The 15,832-nt window shown below is 41.3% G+C and overlaps 1 protein-coding gene across 1 annotated transcript; it reads right to left on the bottom strand.

The window, feature by feature from the left end:
* Positions 1–1,297: 1,297 nt before the first annotated feature.
* On the bottom strand, positions 1,298–15,026 carry LOC149300496 (phosphoenolpyruvate carboxykinase [GTP], mitochondrial-like). The gene is made up of 10 exons (XM_089485131.1): positions 14,998–15,026; positions 9,518–9,772; positions 9,063–9,247; positions 8,511–8,714; positions 8,224–8,411; positions 7,955–8,117; positions 4,633–4,851; positions 3,723–3,860; positions 1,974–2,069; positions 1,298–1,752 (listed from the first exon to the last, which is right to left on the bottom strand). The coding sequence occupies exons 1-10, from the start codon at positions 15,024–15,026 to the stop codon at positions 1,298–1,300; spliced, it is 1,932 nt and encodes a 643-aa protein (XP_089341257.1).
* Positions 15,027–15,832: the final 806 nt, after the last annotated feature.

Here is a 15,832-nt window from a genome sequence, read left to right as displayed (position 1 = left end):
TGAGAACATTTCTGTAATATGCAGATTATTATTATTATTATTCCAGTGGTTTACAACCACAATCTGTAAAATGTTAGTGGAAGTCAAGTAATAAATTGGAACCATACTTATTTTGATACAGATGATCTTTATGAAGATCCTTTCATTTGAACTAGCAACCTCTCTGTTATATGTACCATATTGACTAGCGTAAGAGAAGCTTGTCATCTTCTCTACTGAACTGGATGAAACTGGAAGTACCACTCCCATCTGAACCACATTTTACATAATTACTTGCCAACAATCAGATGTGGGGTGTGTGTGTGTGTGTGTATGTGTGTGTGAATAGAACTATTCTGCAAGCTGTGACAATCAAAGTTTTGCTATATAAAGACTTCAGCAGGTAGTAAAAGGTAGGGACTTCATTACATACACAGCGCAGAGAGCTTCAGACAGAAGAAGCCCGTGCACTTAAGATATATAATGTATTAAAAATGTATTTGACTCTGAACACGCTTACACAGGTTTATTTTTCGCACTGAACTCTATAATGTTGGATTTGGGAAAAGTTACAGGTCTGCTTGAAACAATTCGATTTTTCTTCTCCCTTCAACACACTGACGAATGAATAATGCACTTAAGGGTAGCGTATAATCTGCAATATTGGTCTATTCCTTCTTATCAACTCGACACTTTGTGGCATTAAAAAAAAGTTTATTGGAATATAAAACCCCCCCACAAAAACAAAATTCTTGAGTTCACCTCGTCAATGAGTGGTAAGTAGCGATTCTTTGGTTGCTTTCAGGCACAAGGAATAGCCAAATAAACCATTATAGCCTAGGTCTATATCTCTATCAGCTTTTGACTAGCAGTCATCTGGAAAAGAGTGCAAGCTGAAGTTTTGTGAAGTACCCCACACAATAAGACAGGCACCCTACAGTATTTTAATACAATTTGCACAGTGATCCATAGGTATAAATGTTTGCAGGCCCAATCTATAAAGTTAATGATGGACACGGATAACCAAATAATTGTATCCCATTTTGGTGATGATCACCCACAACCATCCTTAATGGAACAGTAATTGAATGGGTCAATGAGACCCTTATCCCCCAGTGGTACTTCTAAAAGTTAAACCCCTTCCCCCAGTAAACCCATCAGAAGATGACCCCTTAGCTGCAGTAAGGCACTAGTTTTCTCCCATGATGCATAAGGGAGGAAAATATGAACATGTGCAGTTTCAAAAAAGCACTTGTTCCCTTCCCAGAATTTTAGGGTAACCTCCACATTGCACTTTATCCCTGCTGTTTCACCACATTTACATGTGCTTTACTCTTCCTTCAAGGCCCTCCAGCTCTTGCATGATTTGCTGGGGCAGATCATCAGTCACTTGTTCAGACAAGTAGGTCTTCACATCCTGTACCTCCTTCTCCCAGAATCCTTTGGGTAGTGAAAACAGCTGTTCTGTGTCTACCCCACCCAAACCTTCTAAGTTCAGAGCCCCCTCTGCCGGAAGGTACCCAATGGGACTCGCACGGGCACTCTCTTCTCCCTCCACTCTGCGGAAGATCCAGTCGAGTACTCGTGCATTCTCCCCAAATCCAGGCCATAAGAAGCTGCCCTGCTCATCCTTTCGGAACCAGTTGACATGGAAGATTTTGGGAAGACGTACACCTTCTCGTTGCTGCAGACTCAGCCAGTGAGACAGGTAGTGTCCAAAATTATAACCGAAGAAAGGCCTCATGGCAAACGGGTCATGCATTATGACTTTTCCTAGGAAGAGAGATGAGCAAAATGAGCAAGGAAAAGTATCAAAATGAAGGAGATAATAAAGAAAAAACAGGGCAGGTGATTTACTACAGCAGCAGATAAACAACAAATGAGAGTTCTGGGATAAACGTTGGTAACAAAGCAATGTTATTATAAACAAAAAAAAAAGAAAATGGAAACAGTAAGTGGAAAGGGAAATCTAAAAGCATAGGTTGTATCAGCACCTTTGTGCTCTGCAGCAGCTGTGGCCTCCGACCTCATAGAGGCTCCAACAAACACGCCGTGGTTCCAGTTATAGCTCTCGTAGACCAATGGCACTCCTATACAATGCAATAAAAAAAAATGTATAAATTATTTTAAAAAATGACAACATTATATATTATGTAAGATGATTTATACCAAATCAGTTATAAATACACGAATGGTGCAAATAGTTTACGCCATATAAATAACAGAACTATGTGTGCACTTAATCAATGGCGTAATTATCAACAATTATGAATCATTTAATTACAGGCCAGGCTATTGTTAAAGTGTACACCTTATTGGTCCGGTCGTCACCAATTCTCTTGTGAAAATGAATGAATATGCTCTCTGCATCAGGGGATTTAGTTGAGCATTAATCTTGAATCTGAAAGTGAATTATCTGGAAACATAATTGTTTGTGCTATATACTTTATAATAGGGGATTAAATCAAATCCCTATGTGGTATACAGTATTAAGCACTTCAATAATATATTTTAAACGTAAAGCCCATTTTTATGACTAAGTACTCATGGGATTAGAAGCAATACAAGAATAAATGTATGTAAGGAAATTAACCACAAGATGACATATGCTGTTGGCTAAAGTCCCTAAAAATGCAAGGGTCACGGTGCCACAACAAGGATATAGGATACATAGGCCTTCATTTTGGTGGCTTGACTACAGCTTTGTGAAATCTCAATTTAGCTTGTTGAAAAGGAAAGCATTAACAAATCATGGATTTAAAAGAAAAGAACATACAGTGGCAGCCTTTCTTCACTACAAAATAAAACCACATTTTTTCCTCCCGGAGGGAAGACATTTATCGGTATTTTGCCACGTCATCCAGAGAACTGGTTTTATGCAAGCACACTAAAAAGGATTACCGTATTTGCTCGATTATAAGAGGAGGTTTTTTTCAGAGCAAACGCTCTGAAAAATACCCCTCGTCTTATAATTGAGGTCGTCTTCTAATCAGACCTCAAAATGTCCGCTGGGGCCATGCTGCTTACCGGGCTTTGGTTGCGAGCAGCAGGAGAACAGGAAGCTAGAAGAGTGTCACATAACTCTGCCTCCCCCCTCCTTCCTCTGGGGGCGGGGCCAGAGAAGTTGCTCGCACACCCGGGCCCCTGCAGAAGTCTTCCAGTGAGAGATCTGCAGTTCAGGTAAGGGGGTGGGGGAGGGTTTTTGGGTATGTGTGATTAATGGAATGAATGAGTATTTAAATGTTTGTGAATGAGTGTGTGTTAGTATGGATGTGTAAGGGGGGTGGTGGTGGTAGCATGGCATAGGGAGGCTGTACTCAGACTCCTATCATCCCCAGGTTCCAGCATGTACTGGCTGCCTTGGCTTGATAGGAGTGTGATTGCTGTTAGCAGATATATACACACCTCCAGAAATGCCTTTTAACCCCCTATATGCCAGAGTGGCACATCATGGGGCAGAGTGGCAACCCTGGGGGCAGATGTGCATAACTGGGGGGGGGGGCAGGTTGGCAAATAAAAGGAAATTAAAAAAAATATATATATTTTTCTCAATCATAGCTTTTATTAAATATGAAAATATTGTTTACATGAATTAATATTTACTAGTAAAACTTTTTTCCTATAGGGTAGTCTTATATTCAGGCTTTGTTTTTTTCCTAAATTCATATTTAGATTTTGGGGGGTCGTCTTATAATCAGGGTCGTCTTATAATCGAGCAAATACGGTACGTGTCTTGGACTTACCTTCTGGCCTTCGCCCACCGAATATAATGGCATCGATAGGGACACCCTCAGGAGACTCCCAGGCATCATCCATAATGGGACACTGAGCAGCAGGAGCACAGAAACGTGAATTCGGGTGAGCGCAGGGCTCTTTATCACCTGTAGAGAAATTTGCCATAAAAACTTAGGAAGTAGGAGAGATTCTGACAAAAGAGATACGGATTCATTTATTAGCACATACAAGCCCTTTTATAATTTGTAGATTAGGGGTAACCTGACTGGATAAACAGAGTAGTTCTTTAGCAAATAGCACACCCTATGTCTAGATGCATTTGATCTAGCACAAAAACTAGAGGGTCAGAGGCTTTTATGTAATTTAAGTACGTCCTACTTTACTGAGAGAGTAGTAGATACATGAAAACTGTCTCCCAGCAGAAGTGGAAGAGGCCAATACAGAGAGGGAATTTAAACATGCATGGGATTAGCATAAGGTTTTCCTGACAATAGGAGCGGACCTATGATGTTGAAGGTCTGAATGATGTTTAAGCCCTTACATCAGGAAAAATGGGTAGACTAGACTGGTCGATTGGTTCGCCACATTCTGTTTCATTACAAGTAACTAGTCAATAATGGAGCTCCCTGCTGTGGTTCATTATAGACTTCCTCTAAGGGTGGCTTGACTCCCTCATCGTAAAAAGGCCATCCTCAACTTCTCTCTAAACAATCAACAGTGGTGATTTACTGAAAAATCAACAATTTTGAGACAATTTGTACTTCAAACCCATAACTAGACAAACTTTAAGAATGTGTAATCCTTCTATCAAAACAAGAATTAGGTTATTTAAAAAAGGTATATATGTTTGTTTTTTGTTAATGTTCATTAGATGGCAAGATTCCTCGGAAAGAAAAGAGAATCAAAAGAATTTCTGACCTGGCTTCCAGGCTTTTCCTAGCCAGGAGGTGACAGTGACCCCTGGTGGCAATGGTTGATCGAGTCCCTCCCAGTAAACTCCTCCATCACTGGTCTCTCCCACATTGGTAAATATTGTATTGCTTTCCACTGTGTTCAACGCATTGGGATTGGTCTTTGCTGAAGTCCCTGGAGCCACTCCAAAAAAGCCATTTTCTGGATTAATGGCTCGGAGACGACCTGTAACAAGGTAGAAATTAGATCAATTTGGAGAAACCATCACCTGAATTCGATATACTCTTCCATTACCAAAACCAACCTCCAATCAATACAGTGTCATATTTTCTCCTGTACCGCATCTAGCACCAGTCCATGCTCACAAAACTCCCACTCTTCCTTCTCAATATCAGTCCCTACAAACATTGTCCCCTTTAACCCCTTCGTGACAAAGGCTTATTTTACTTTTTGTACCCTTCGTGACAATGGCCGTTTTAACATTTCTGCGCTGCTCGTGTTTAGCTGTAATTTTCTTCTTTCCCGTTTACTGAACCCACACACATTAGATATTGTTTTTTTCAGGACAAGAAGGGCACGTTATGGAGCAATAAGTACAGGTAGCGTTTTGCTATTTCAAAGCCATTTTTTCCAAATCTGGTAATTATTCCCCCCATGTGCCCTTTCGGGTATCTTTGAACCCGGCCAATGCAATTTACCCCATCAAATCATATATTTTTGAAAACTAGACAGCCCAGGGTATTCCAAATGCTGGTATTTTAACCCTTTCCAAGCACTTATTCTACCATCAGCCTTTGTCAAACTTTATGGTAGTAATTTTTTTGCATTTTTTTTTCCCACACACATTTTACTTTAGGTATAAATAAACAGGTTCTGGTATATGTCACTATCATAAAACACCCCAATAGCAACATCTCCTGAGTACAGCGATACCTCACATGAATGATTTTTCCTGGCTGTTTGGGGGCAAAAGGCCACATTTGGGGCATGCGCATTTTTCAATGTTGAACTTTGGCATTTGGGGATCCACTGCCCATGCCCTATTTGGTACATCTTTGAGCCGGGCCATTTCAGTGTGCCCAATAAAGCCATATATTTTTGAAAACTAGACACCCCAGGGTATTTCAACTCTTTCCATGCACCATATCTACCACCAGTCTTTGTCAAACTTTGTGGTAGTCATTTTTTTGCATTTGTTTTGTCACACACATTTTACTTCAGGTATGAATTAAAAAGTTCTCGTATATGTCACTATCACAAAACACCCCAATATGTGTTCAGCAACTACTCCTGAGCGCAGTGATACCTCACATGAATGATTTTGCCTGGCTGTTTGGGGGCAAAAGGGCCACATTTGGGGCATGCACATTTTTCAATGTTGAACTTTGGCATTTGGGGATCCACTGCCCATCCCCTATTTGGTACATCTTTGAGCCGGGCCATTTCAGTGTGCCCAACAAAACCATATATTTTTGAAAACTAGACACCCCAGGGTATTTTAACTCTTTGCATGCACACATTTTACCACCAGCATTTTTTCAAAGTTTGCAGTAGTATTTTTGTGTGTATTTTTCCCACACACCTACTTTATGTATAAATTTACAGCTCCTGGTATATGCCGCTGTCACACGACGCCCCAATATGTGTTCAGCAACATCTCCTGAGTACAGTGATACCCCACATGCATGGGTTTGTCATTTTTGGGGGGGAACTAAAAGGCCACATTTGGTACGTGTGCGTTTTTCTAATTGGAAATTAGATGTGTGGCCATCCTTCCCCCCCCGTGTTAATTGGGACCTTGTTGAACCCGGCCAATTCAATTTACCCCATCAGATCATACATTTTTTAAAAGTAGACACCCCATGGGCATTTAATATGCCAGTATTTTAACTCTTTCCATGCGAGAATTGTTTTAAGCTAATATGCTAATTTTAGGACTTGCTCACAAAAATATATTTTTTATAAATATATATATATATATATATATATATATATATTTATTTATTTTTTTGCCCTTTTTTTTACATTTTTTTTCAACTTGAAGGTTCCCCTGATAGTGACATCAGTGGGAAATTATTTTTACATTTTACTGTTTTTTTACTATTTTTTTCTAATTATTATTTTTATTTTTAATTTATTTTTTCTAATCACACTGTGATTAGAAAGCTGAGCTCCATTGACTTGCATGGTTGAATGCAGTACCTATATTCAACCTGCAAGTGGAGCCAGAGTTCTCTAGAGGGTCTGGAGACCGTCTAGCGAACTTTTTAGTCTTTGTTGGTCCATCCCCAGGTAAGTGTTTGGTGTCGCTGGATGCCTCCTGATCGAGGCATTCCAGCGACACCATTTAAGTTTAGGAGGCGATCAACGATTTTAAAACGGGCGTCCGCCGCCATACAAAGTATGGCGGATGTTGACGCCCCGGGGAGGGGCCAGAGATGGCCCCTTTGTGCCGATAATGGCGTTGCTGAATGCCTCGAGGTCGAGGCATTACAGCAACGCCGTTTCGGTGCAGAAAGCGGAAATAGATCGCTTTCTGCACCCGTTTAAAGACGTGCCAGTCCTGGCACGTCATTTGTCGTTATCGACTTGAATTTCCGTGACGTACCCGGACCGGCAATTGTCATCAAGGGGTTAATGAAGCTCCTTATATTGATAACCAAAGCTGCAGGATCTACATTAATACCCAGTGTTACATGCTACATAACCCATTACACTCTTGGGTGCATCACTCACATATTTTATAATACACCAACGTGACTTTTTCTCATTACTTCCGCCCTCTATTTCTTTTTTCTATTTAACCATATTTATCAGCCCACGTAACCCTGCATTACTTTCATCTTACATCAAAAACACACACACACATATATATATATATATATATATATATATATATATATATATATATATACACACACACACACCCTTAATTTACATAATTATATATTTTGTTCTTAGTAAATTATGTTTATATATAGCATAATGTGCTTCTGATAAAAAAGATAAATGAATATATATATTAATGTGTGGCTGTCTTTTATATATTTATAATCAGTTGTAATTAATCAGATTAATTCATGATCAATTGTAATAATTTTGTTATTGGATGTACTACAATACATTTTATGTACTTTGGTGTATTTGCGTATTTAAGTTTCCAGAGTGCTTATTTACATATTTGTATTATTTGTTATACGCCACTGGGATCCAACTTAAGGATTGTCACTAAACAACTGTCTCCTCTGAAAAGAGTTTGTATTACCAGGTGTCTCGGTATAAGAAGTTATTTGATTTTTCACATTGGCGTTTTTATTCTTCTTCTCACCTTGACTGTCAAATTTCATCCAGGCGATGTCATCCCCTACACACTGTACCTTCCATCCAGGCAAGGCTGGACGCATCATGGCAAGATTAGTTTTCCCACAGGCACTAGGAAAGGCAGCTGCGATATATCTCTTTTGTCCAGCAGGGTTTGTGATCCCCAAGATCTGACAGGGGATACAGGGAGGGAGGAGAGAGGAGTGCATGAGAGAGAAAGCGTAATGCATGGAGGTAGAGAGAGTGGATACAGGAAGCAGAGATATCCTCTCTCACCAGCATATGCTCAGCCAACCAGCCCTCATCCTTGGCGATTCGAGAAGCAATGCGCAGAGCAAAGCATTTTTTCCCGAGGAGAGAGTTCCCGCCATACCCACTGCCAAATGAAACAATTTCACGAGAATCAGGAACATGGGCAATGAGGGTCTTCTCCGGATTACAGGGCCAAGAGTTCACCAACGGGGCTGCAAAGAGAGAAGAAAATGAGCATTTTAAAGGCATTTCTGGATGAACAGTATTTTTATTGAGATGAGTGCAACCAATGCCATTAGCGGTACATTTACCTTTCAAGGGAAGGGGTTGTCCAACAGAGTGTAGACATTTCACAAAGTCTCCATCCACCAAGGCATCTAGAACAGGTGCACCCATCCGTGTCATTATGCGCATGCTGGCAACTACATATGGGGAGTCAGTAAGCTGTACCCCATATTTAGACAGTGGGGAGCCAACAGGGCCCATACTAAATGGAAGCACATACATGGTTCTACCTGTGAAGACAGAGTAAAACCAGAAAGATGAAAGACACTGGGAATACCCACAAAAACTGTAGAGCTGTTTTTATTACTGCCATCTACCATTACAGCATTACATTTTCAGAAAGAGGCCTTTCTAGGCCTGGGAAATCCGACATGCCATAGGTCTGCAGGAGGCCTGAATACTTTTGATGGTGGTCTTAAATTAAACAAAGTCTCTGCACAAGGTTGCAGAAGCGACCTTGTATTCTCTTTCAAAGGATATTTTGGAGAGTGAACACAAAGAAAATTTAGATGCTATACGCAATACAAAAAGGTAAAAATAGCCTAATTGAAAGAAGATATGCTTAAATAAATACAGACCTCTCATGCAGCCGGGGAAACGCTCACTCTTTGCCCTCTCAAATTCTTGAGGAGCCATCCAGTTCCCAAGTTGTCCTTTAACTCCTGGTACAGGAATCGGTACAGTGTCCCTCTGCTTCTCTGTCACAATTACGGTCTTACTCTCAACTCGAGCTACATCTTTTGGGTCAGTTCGTGCCAACCAGCTATTAAAAAGGAGGAGACAACTAATATTATCTTAAAGAAAAAGAATAATTAGTGGAGAGACAAAGATACAGTTCTAGGTTTATTTGCATGGAATCATAAATATCAATCTCTCTCCAAAGTTAAGAGTTTCCATAAAAAAATAAAAAAAAATACTAAAAACACTAAAGTGACCTGTCTCACCTAAGCCCAAGCAAAGCAGAGAAACAGCTACATTGTTCAGGCAGAACTACATACAAGCTCAGGTAATACAGTTGGAAGATAATACTCACCAGTTGGGGTACTTATGCAGTTTCTTCAACATCCCTTCCTGTTGCAAAAAAGTTATTATGGTGTCATTCTCTGCTGTGGATCCATCACATATGTGGATGTTTTGGGGATCACAGAGTTCAGCTCCTCTCACGACAAACTCTCTCACGGCTGGTGGAAGACGCTCCATCTGCCCACTCAGTACCCGCAAAGCGTGTGCCTTGCGGCACGTACCTCTCTGAGATTCTACCCATCTTTTAACTGTTCTGGAGCACGGCCTGTGTATGAGAATTAAAAAAAAATAAATAAAAAAATTAAAATTGTGTAGTTAAAAATTAAGAAAATATAGACTACTACATCAAACACATTACATAGGCACACTTAAAAGTTTTATTAAACAACACCCCTTATGTCCACAAATACCAGGATATTTAAAAAGTGCCAACATCCTTCACAACGGTAGCCAAGAAATTCACCATCCCCAGACAAACACAGGTGAAGAAAAATACAGACGTAACTTTATGTCCAGTTAAGGCAGGAAAATCATGCTCTGCGCACGCACACACCGGTGTATGTAGAATATATATTATATATATATATATATATATACACACACACACACACACATTATTGTAAGAAAATGTGGTATTCTAGAACAATAATTCATTTGTTCATTTTCATTTCCATATTCATTTTGCTATTAAGAAACCATATCAGTTGTCAGTGCCTGTAGGAGTTAATTTCTGCCCCTGGAGGCTACATGAATACACTGCATCATGAAGTAACAGAGGACTTCCAGAGTTTAGCAATTAGTGGGGAGTTGCTCAACACTTCCCAAGTGCCTACTGCCTAGTCAAACAGAGCAATGTATTATTATTATCTTTTATTTATATAGCGCCAACAATTTACACATATACATATATATACATACATATATATATACACACACACACACACACTAATATATTCAAGGGGTATGACAAGACAAGAATTGACAGACTACGACAAACCGATACATTAGGTGGAGAGAGCCCTGCTCGCAAGCTTACAATCTAGAGGGAATGGGGTGACAAACATAAGGCATAGAGAAAGGGTGAGAGGTAGTGTGGTGGTTGTATCAATGACAAGGAAGTTCTAGCAGCTAAGATGGTATGCTTCTCTGAAGAAGTGGGTTTTGAGAGGTTTCTTGAATGTCGGGAGGGATGGTGAATGCTGAAGGTTCAGTGAAAGTAGATTCCAGAGATATGGGGCACCCCGAGTGAAATCTTGTAGACGGGAAAAGGAAGAGGTGATAAGTGAGGAAGAACTTTAGCCCATGGGAAGAACGTAGGGATCGAGTAGGAGAGTATTTGCTTACGAGGGCAGAAATGTATGGAGGATGCCTATGAAAATCACAATACCACTTTGGGGTGATAGAATACTCCAAGGTACCTCCTATTTAAGGTTTTTACAACGTATATGTTAAAGATTGTAACGACTGTGCATGTGCCCATTTTTTTTTTTTTATTTTTTTTTAATTATATACCTTCCTTCTAACCCCATGTCTACCAATTGATACAGCCATTTAACTTTTAGGAAAAATGAAAGTTTGGGAGCAAAGGCCCTATAACTCATAAATACAAATACCCAGATGCAAAATAATTTTACATGTACATGGAAATACAGTTATACAACCAGACACACACTCAAACACTATGCTGGCCCATTACACATCAGGGCTGGGGATGAGAAGGGCAGCCCAGGTACTTTCCAACCAGCAGCAGCCTAAAGATATAAGCGTTGTCTGGCTGTATATGCATGGCATGTAGCGTGCGGCTGGGTATATCCAGTCAGCACCCGCACACTTCAGCACCCAATCTGCGACAACAAGCGAGCCACATGGACAGTCTAGGCCTGTCAATCATACACATACAGCCATGCTGCTTGAGTCTCCATAAAGAGTGATCATTGAGACACACACTTCCAAAAAAAAAAAAACCCTGCAATACGGCCCCAAAGTGATTTCTGATGTATACCGTGTTTCCCCGATAGTAAGACACCCCCGATAGTAAGACGTATCGGGAGTTTCAGAGGGGTCAGCTAATATAAGCCGTACCCCGAAAGTAAGACATATGTCTTACTTTCGGGGAAACACGGGGGATTTGCCTACGGCCTACGGCAGCATTAACGCAGGGCATAAGGGGCGCCTGCCCCTTAGGCCCGCCGCACCTGCGACCGGGTCCGCCACTCTAAGGGGCCGGGAAGTCCCCACCAAGGCCGGCCTTACGTGTCTGCGGCCGCACAGGATTTAAATTAAAACATCGGGGTTTTTTTTTTAACTTTATTTAACATCCTCCATGTTAAATAAAGTTAAAAAAAACTTTATTTAACATGGAGGATGTTAAATAAAGTTTTTTTAACTTTATTTAACATGGAGGATGTTAAATAAAGTTGAAAAAAAACCCCGATGTTTTTATTTAAACCCTGTGCGGCCGCAGACCCCTAAGGCCGGCCCCTTAGAGCAGGGCCGACCTTTGGGGTGTGCGACCGCACAGGGCGCCACACTCCAGGGGGTGCCAACCTGCGGCACCCGGCACCCCTCCAGAGACGGACAGTAATGTCCGCCGCTGGAGGAGCAGGCTCGCAAGGGAGCGGTATCGGAGGTCTTTAACAGACCTCCGGCTCCCTTGAGTGATTTTAAGCCGGGTTCAACCCGGCTTAAAATCACTCAAGGGAGCCGGAGGTCTGTTAATGACCTCCGATACCGCTCCCTTGTGATCTGCGCGGCAACAGCTGTTGTGCGCCGGGGTTTCTTGTCAGATCCCGGCGCACAACACTGAAGCCGCGCCCACCGCTGTCCGTGCCCTCTGACCCGGAAGGAGACAAGAACTGGCGAAGAGGAGGAAAAGAAGCTGAAAGAAGAAAGGAAAGGTAGGAAAGCATTAAATTCGAAAAATTTTTCCCAATATAAGACATACCCCGAAAGTAAGACATAGTGGGGCTTTTAGGGATAAAAAGAAAGTAAGACGCTGTCTTACTTTCGGGGAAACACGGTATATGAGCAATTCAGAGTGAAAGCAGTAGAAAATTGTATAATTTGAGGTGTACATTCACAAACACACAGCTTCTAGGATCATTTCCACTCATAAGCACAGTCATCCTGCTAAGACGCCTATGGCAGTTTCTGCCAGTTGTTGAACTACAATGTCAATGAAAAGCTAGTCTTTTGTTTAGGGATACATGTTGGCCACCCCCACCCAGACACTGCAAGCATTGTTGAAATGCAGAAAGCAACGCTGATATGATAACCTGCACACACAAATATATACACATAGCAATATACTCTTCAGGTAACTGCCACGCAACACACAATTAAGTGAGAAGCTATGGAAAAGCACACATATATATAGCATAGATACAGAAGAAAAGAGAGAAACCACCAATACATATAACAGGGACAATGGCACTCCATCACTGGGACCATCATACCTTCATTTAATTCATAAAGTACCACCAAAGTCTGTTAAGCAATTGCCTTGAGGGCACATAGCAGAATAAACTACAGAGCCACTCCAAGGGGCCTAAGGCAATATGCCAATTTAGGCCATTAACCTTAAGCTTTAACCTTTTACTTCCAGGTTGGGTTGGGATGGAGTCCGTGGCCAGCGCCCTCACTCGAGGGGTCTCCACCGACAGACTCCTCCAGCCAAGATCCTTACACACGTGCCAACGTCATTTCAATGACGAAGAGCACACACACATTAAATTACACACACGCACACACACCTTTTCAGAATCTCTGTTGCCCAGGTTAACCCACAAGCCGGCAGTATTAGAGATGGGGAAACTCTCATATACATAGAGTTTAGTTCAATAAAGAGTGCATTATACGTGTTTGGTGTATTACCTGGGGAGGGTCTGAAATATCAAGACTTGTATGATAAAACACACACACACACATATATATATATATAATGTGTATATCTCTGACACATACAAAAAAACAGTTTTCAGATCAAATATAATTTATAGGATTTGTAAAGGTCATAATTCACCCCACAGGTCCTGGGAGTTCAACTTTGAAGTATGAACAAGTTCATACATCTCTACCCGTAAACAAGACAATAAATGAATAGGTATCGTGCAAGTCACCAGTATATCTTGCTCTGCTGAAGTCTCCAATTACACCTCCAGTTTCGTGACCTTTAACCCCAGTTCTGGCAAACCAGCACGTATCCACAGCTAGGATCATGCAAAAGATGCAGACGCATAGGAAATACTTCTGCAGAAAACTTTCTTAATAGTATTTTACTGACTTCTCCGCAGGCTTAGTTTCTCCGACCGCTCAAATAAATAATCTAAGAGGCTGAAATACAATGGTTTTCCTAAAAGACATAAGCAGTATATAGGCGATGAATGACCTGATCTAGTTATAAACAAGGACTGGCTGCCTAACGCAGGGGGAACTTTTCATTTCTAGCAAAGGATCAGCGCATCTGTAGCAGATCTTCCCTTATAATACTTAAACTGGACATCTACCTATAGTAATATATATATATATATATATATATATATATATATATATATCTCTCATCTAGATGCACCAGTGATATTTTTTGGCATGTGCAACATCCAGCATCATTTAAGAACTACCCAATCAACTATATTTTTGTTAATTTATTTTGATTGAATGAGTGGCTTCGTCTACTTTGTATTCATTTAATAAATAAATACTATAATGGAAACATCCCATGAAAAATAGAAAACAAAAACCCCCACACAGACCCAGAAATAAGTGCATGAGACTTTGCACTATAAACAAAGTCCATCTCACTGGTTCTTTTTAATTAGAATTTCAGATGGACAGACTATGGTATCTAGAATGCCCTGGAAGTCTGTAATCAATAGCAGTCAGTTAAGTTCACCTTAGATATAAACCCAGGGCTGTAGTTTGCATTATTACCCTGCAGTAAAGGGGGTCACACTGACTTTACTGATACTCTGTTCAGATCTCTCCTGCTATATGCAGCCAGAAGATACTGAATCACAGCTACAGACTTTATACATTTGTTCTGTGGGTTAGTCCAATACATTTTAATGAAATAGCTGTGAAGTTACTGAAACTTCTGGGACTTCAGATCTGAATAAGAGACTTCTGCGGTCCAAAAAGCTTATGTGACTTCCCATCTATTTCTTCGTTGGCCCAATAGAAGTTATCAACTTTAAAGACATTTTCCTTTTGGGCTATTAGGACAATATCATTGTTTCTTATTCTGTAAATTGAAATCGAATAGTAATAATCCTGCTTGATAATCTGATAGCAGGAGGATCGATTAGCTCATAAAGAATCCAGCACGATGTGAGGCTGTCCAGCCGTGCGAAGGTCGCGACTATCCCGATAACCTGTGACCATGCTTTCTCTTTAACATGTGCCTATGCACACCACGTGGATATTAATCCGGTGACCACCCAGCCGTGCACCCCGCACGCTCGCCTGACTCGTGTACCGCTACGTTACACTCACCCCACGGCACGCAAGTAGAAGGACGGCATGACAGCAGCGGCGGGAGCAGACAGACAAGAGCCGGTCAGAAGGACTCTGCAGTCTGAGATTGAGGGGGGGGGGAGGTGCAGAAATACAGCGTCCAGGGACGGAAGGGGGGGCTCGGGGAGGAGCGGGGCAGGAGGGAGACCGCCTGGGGGTGGAATTGGACCAAAGGTCTGATCCTGTTTGTCTGTACGTGTATTACATCCTGTATCAGAATGAAGACGCGCACACACACCCCGTGTCACCGTGTCACCTTTTCCGCCCCTCCCCCAGCATGCCTCTCACTTCCTAGAATAGCCGGTATTTTCCTCTTTGCCCATTGGCTGCTGATGACCGAGCCCCTTGGGCTAGCACCACCTTCTGCCCAGTGAATCACCATCTCACGTAGCCATGACGCGCTCCGAATTGAGATGCCTCCCTAGCTGATGTAAGAACACATTACTATTAAGAGATACTTCTTTTAATCCGCCCTTCCCCCATCCTCTACCCCCCTCGGACATGCAGACACATCGCTGTGTACATACCAAGCACACATGCAAGTGTACCACACACATCATGTACCGTGCAAAACAGCAAATGGGTGAAAGGTCATCTTCTGGAGGCTGCTTCTCATTACAATAGCATCCAGTCACAAAATCGGTATATATATGTAATCAGTATATATAGATATATATATATGTTATAATCTCATGATTAGTGTATGAAGTGGAGGGCTATAAATCAGGGTTGGCACTAATAGGTGTAGTCTGACTGTATCAAAGTTCTAGGCTATTGAACAGTCATTATCAGAACCCACAATATAGCACGACAA

The sequence above is a fragment of the Sceloporus occidentalis genome, unplaced genomic scaffold, assembly GCF_023333645.1.
Source record: "Sceloporus occidentalis isolate IW3139 unplaced genomic scaffold, rSceOcc1.0.p SCAF_24, whole genome shotgun sequence".
NCBI lineage: Eukaryota > Metazoa > Chordata > Lepidosauria > Squamata > Phrynosomatidae > Sceloporus > Sceloporus occidentalis.
This window is presented reverse-complemented; position numbering and strand designations above follow the sequence as displayed.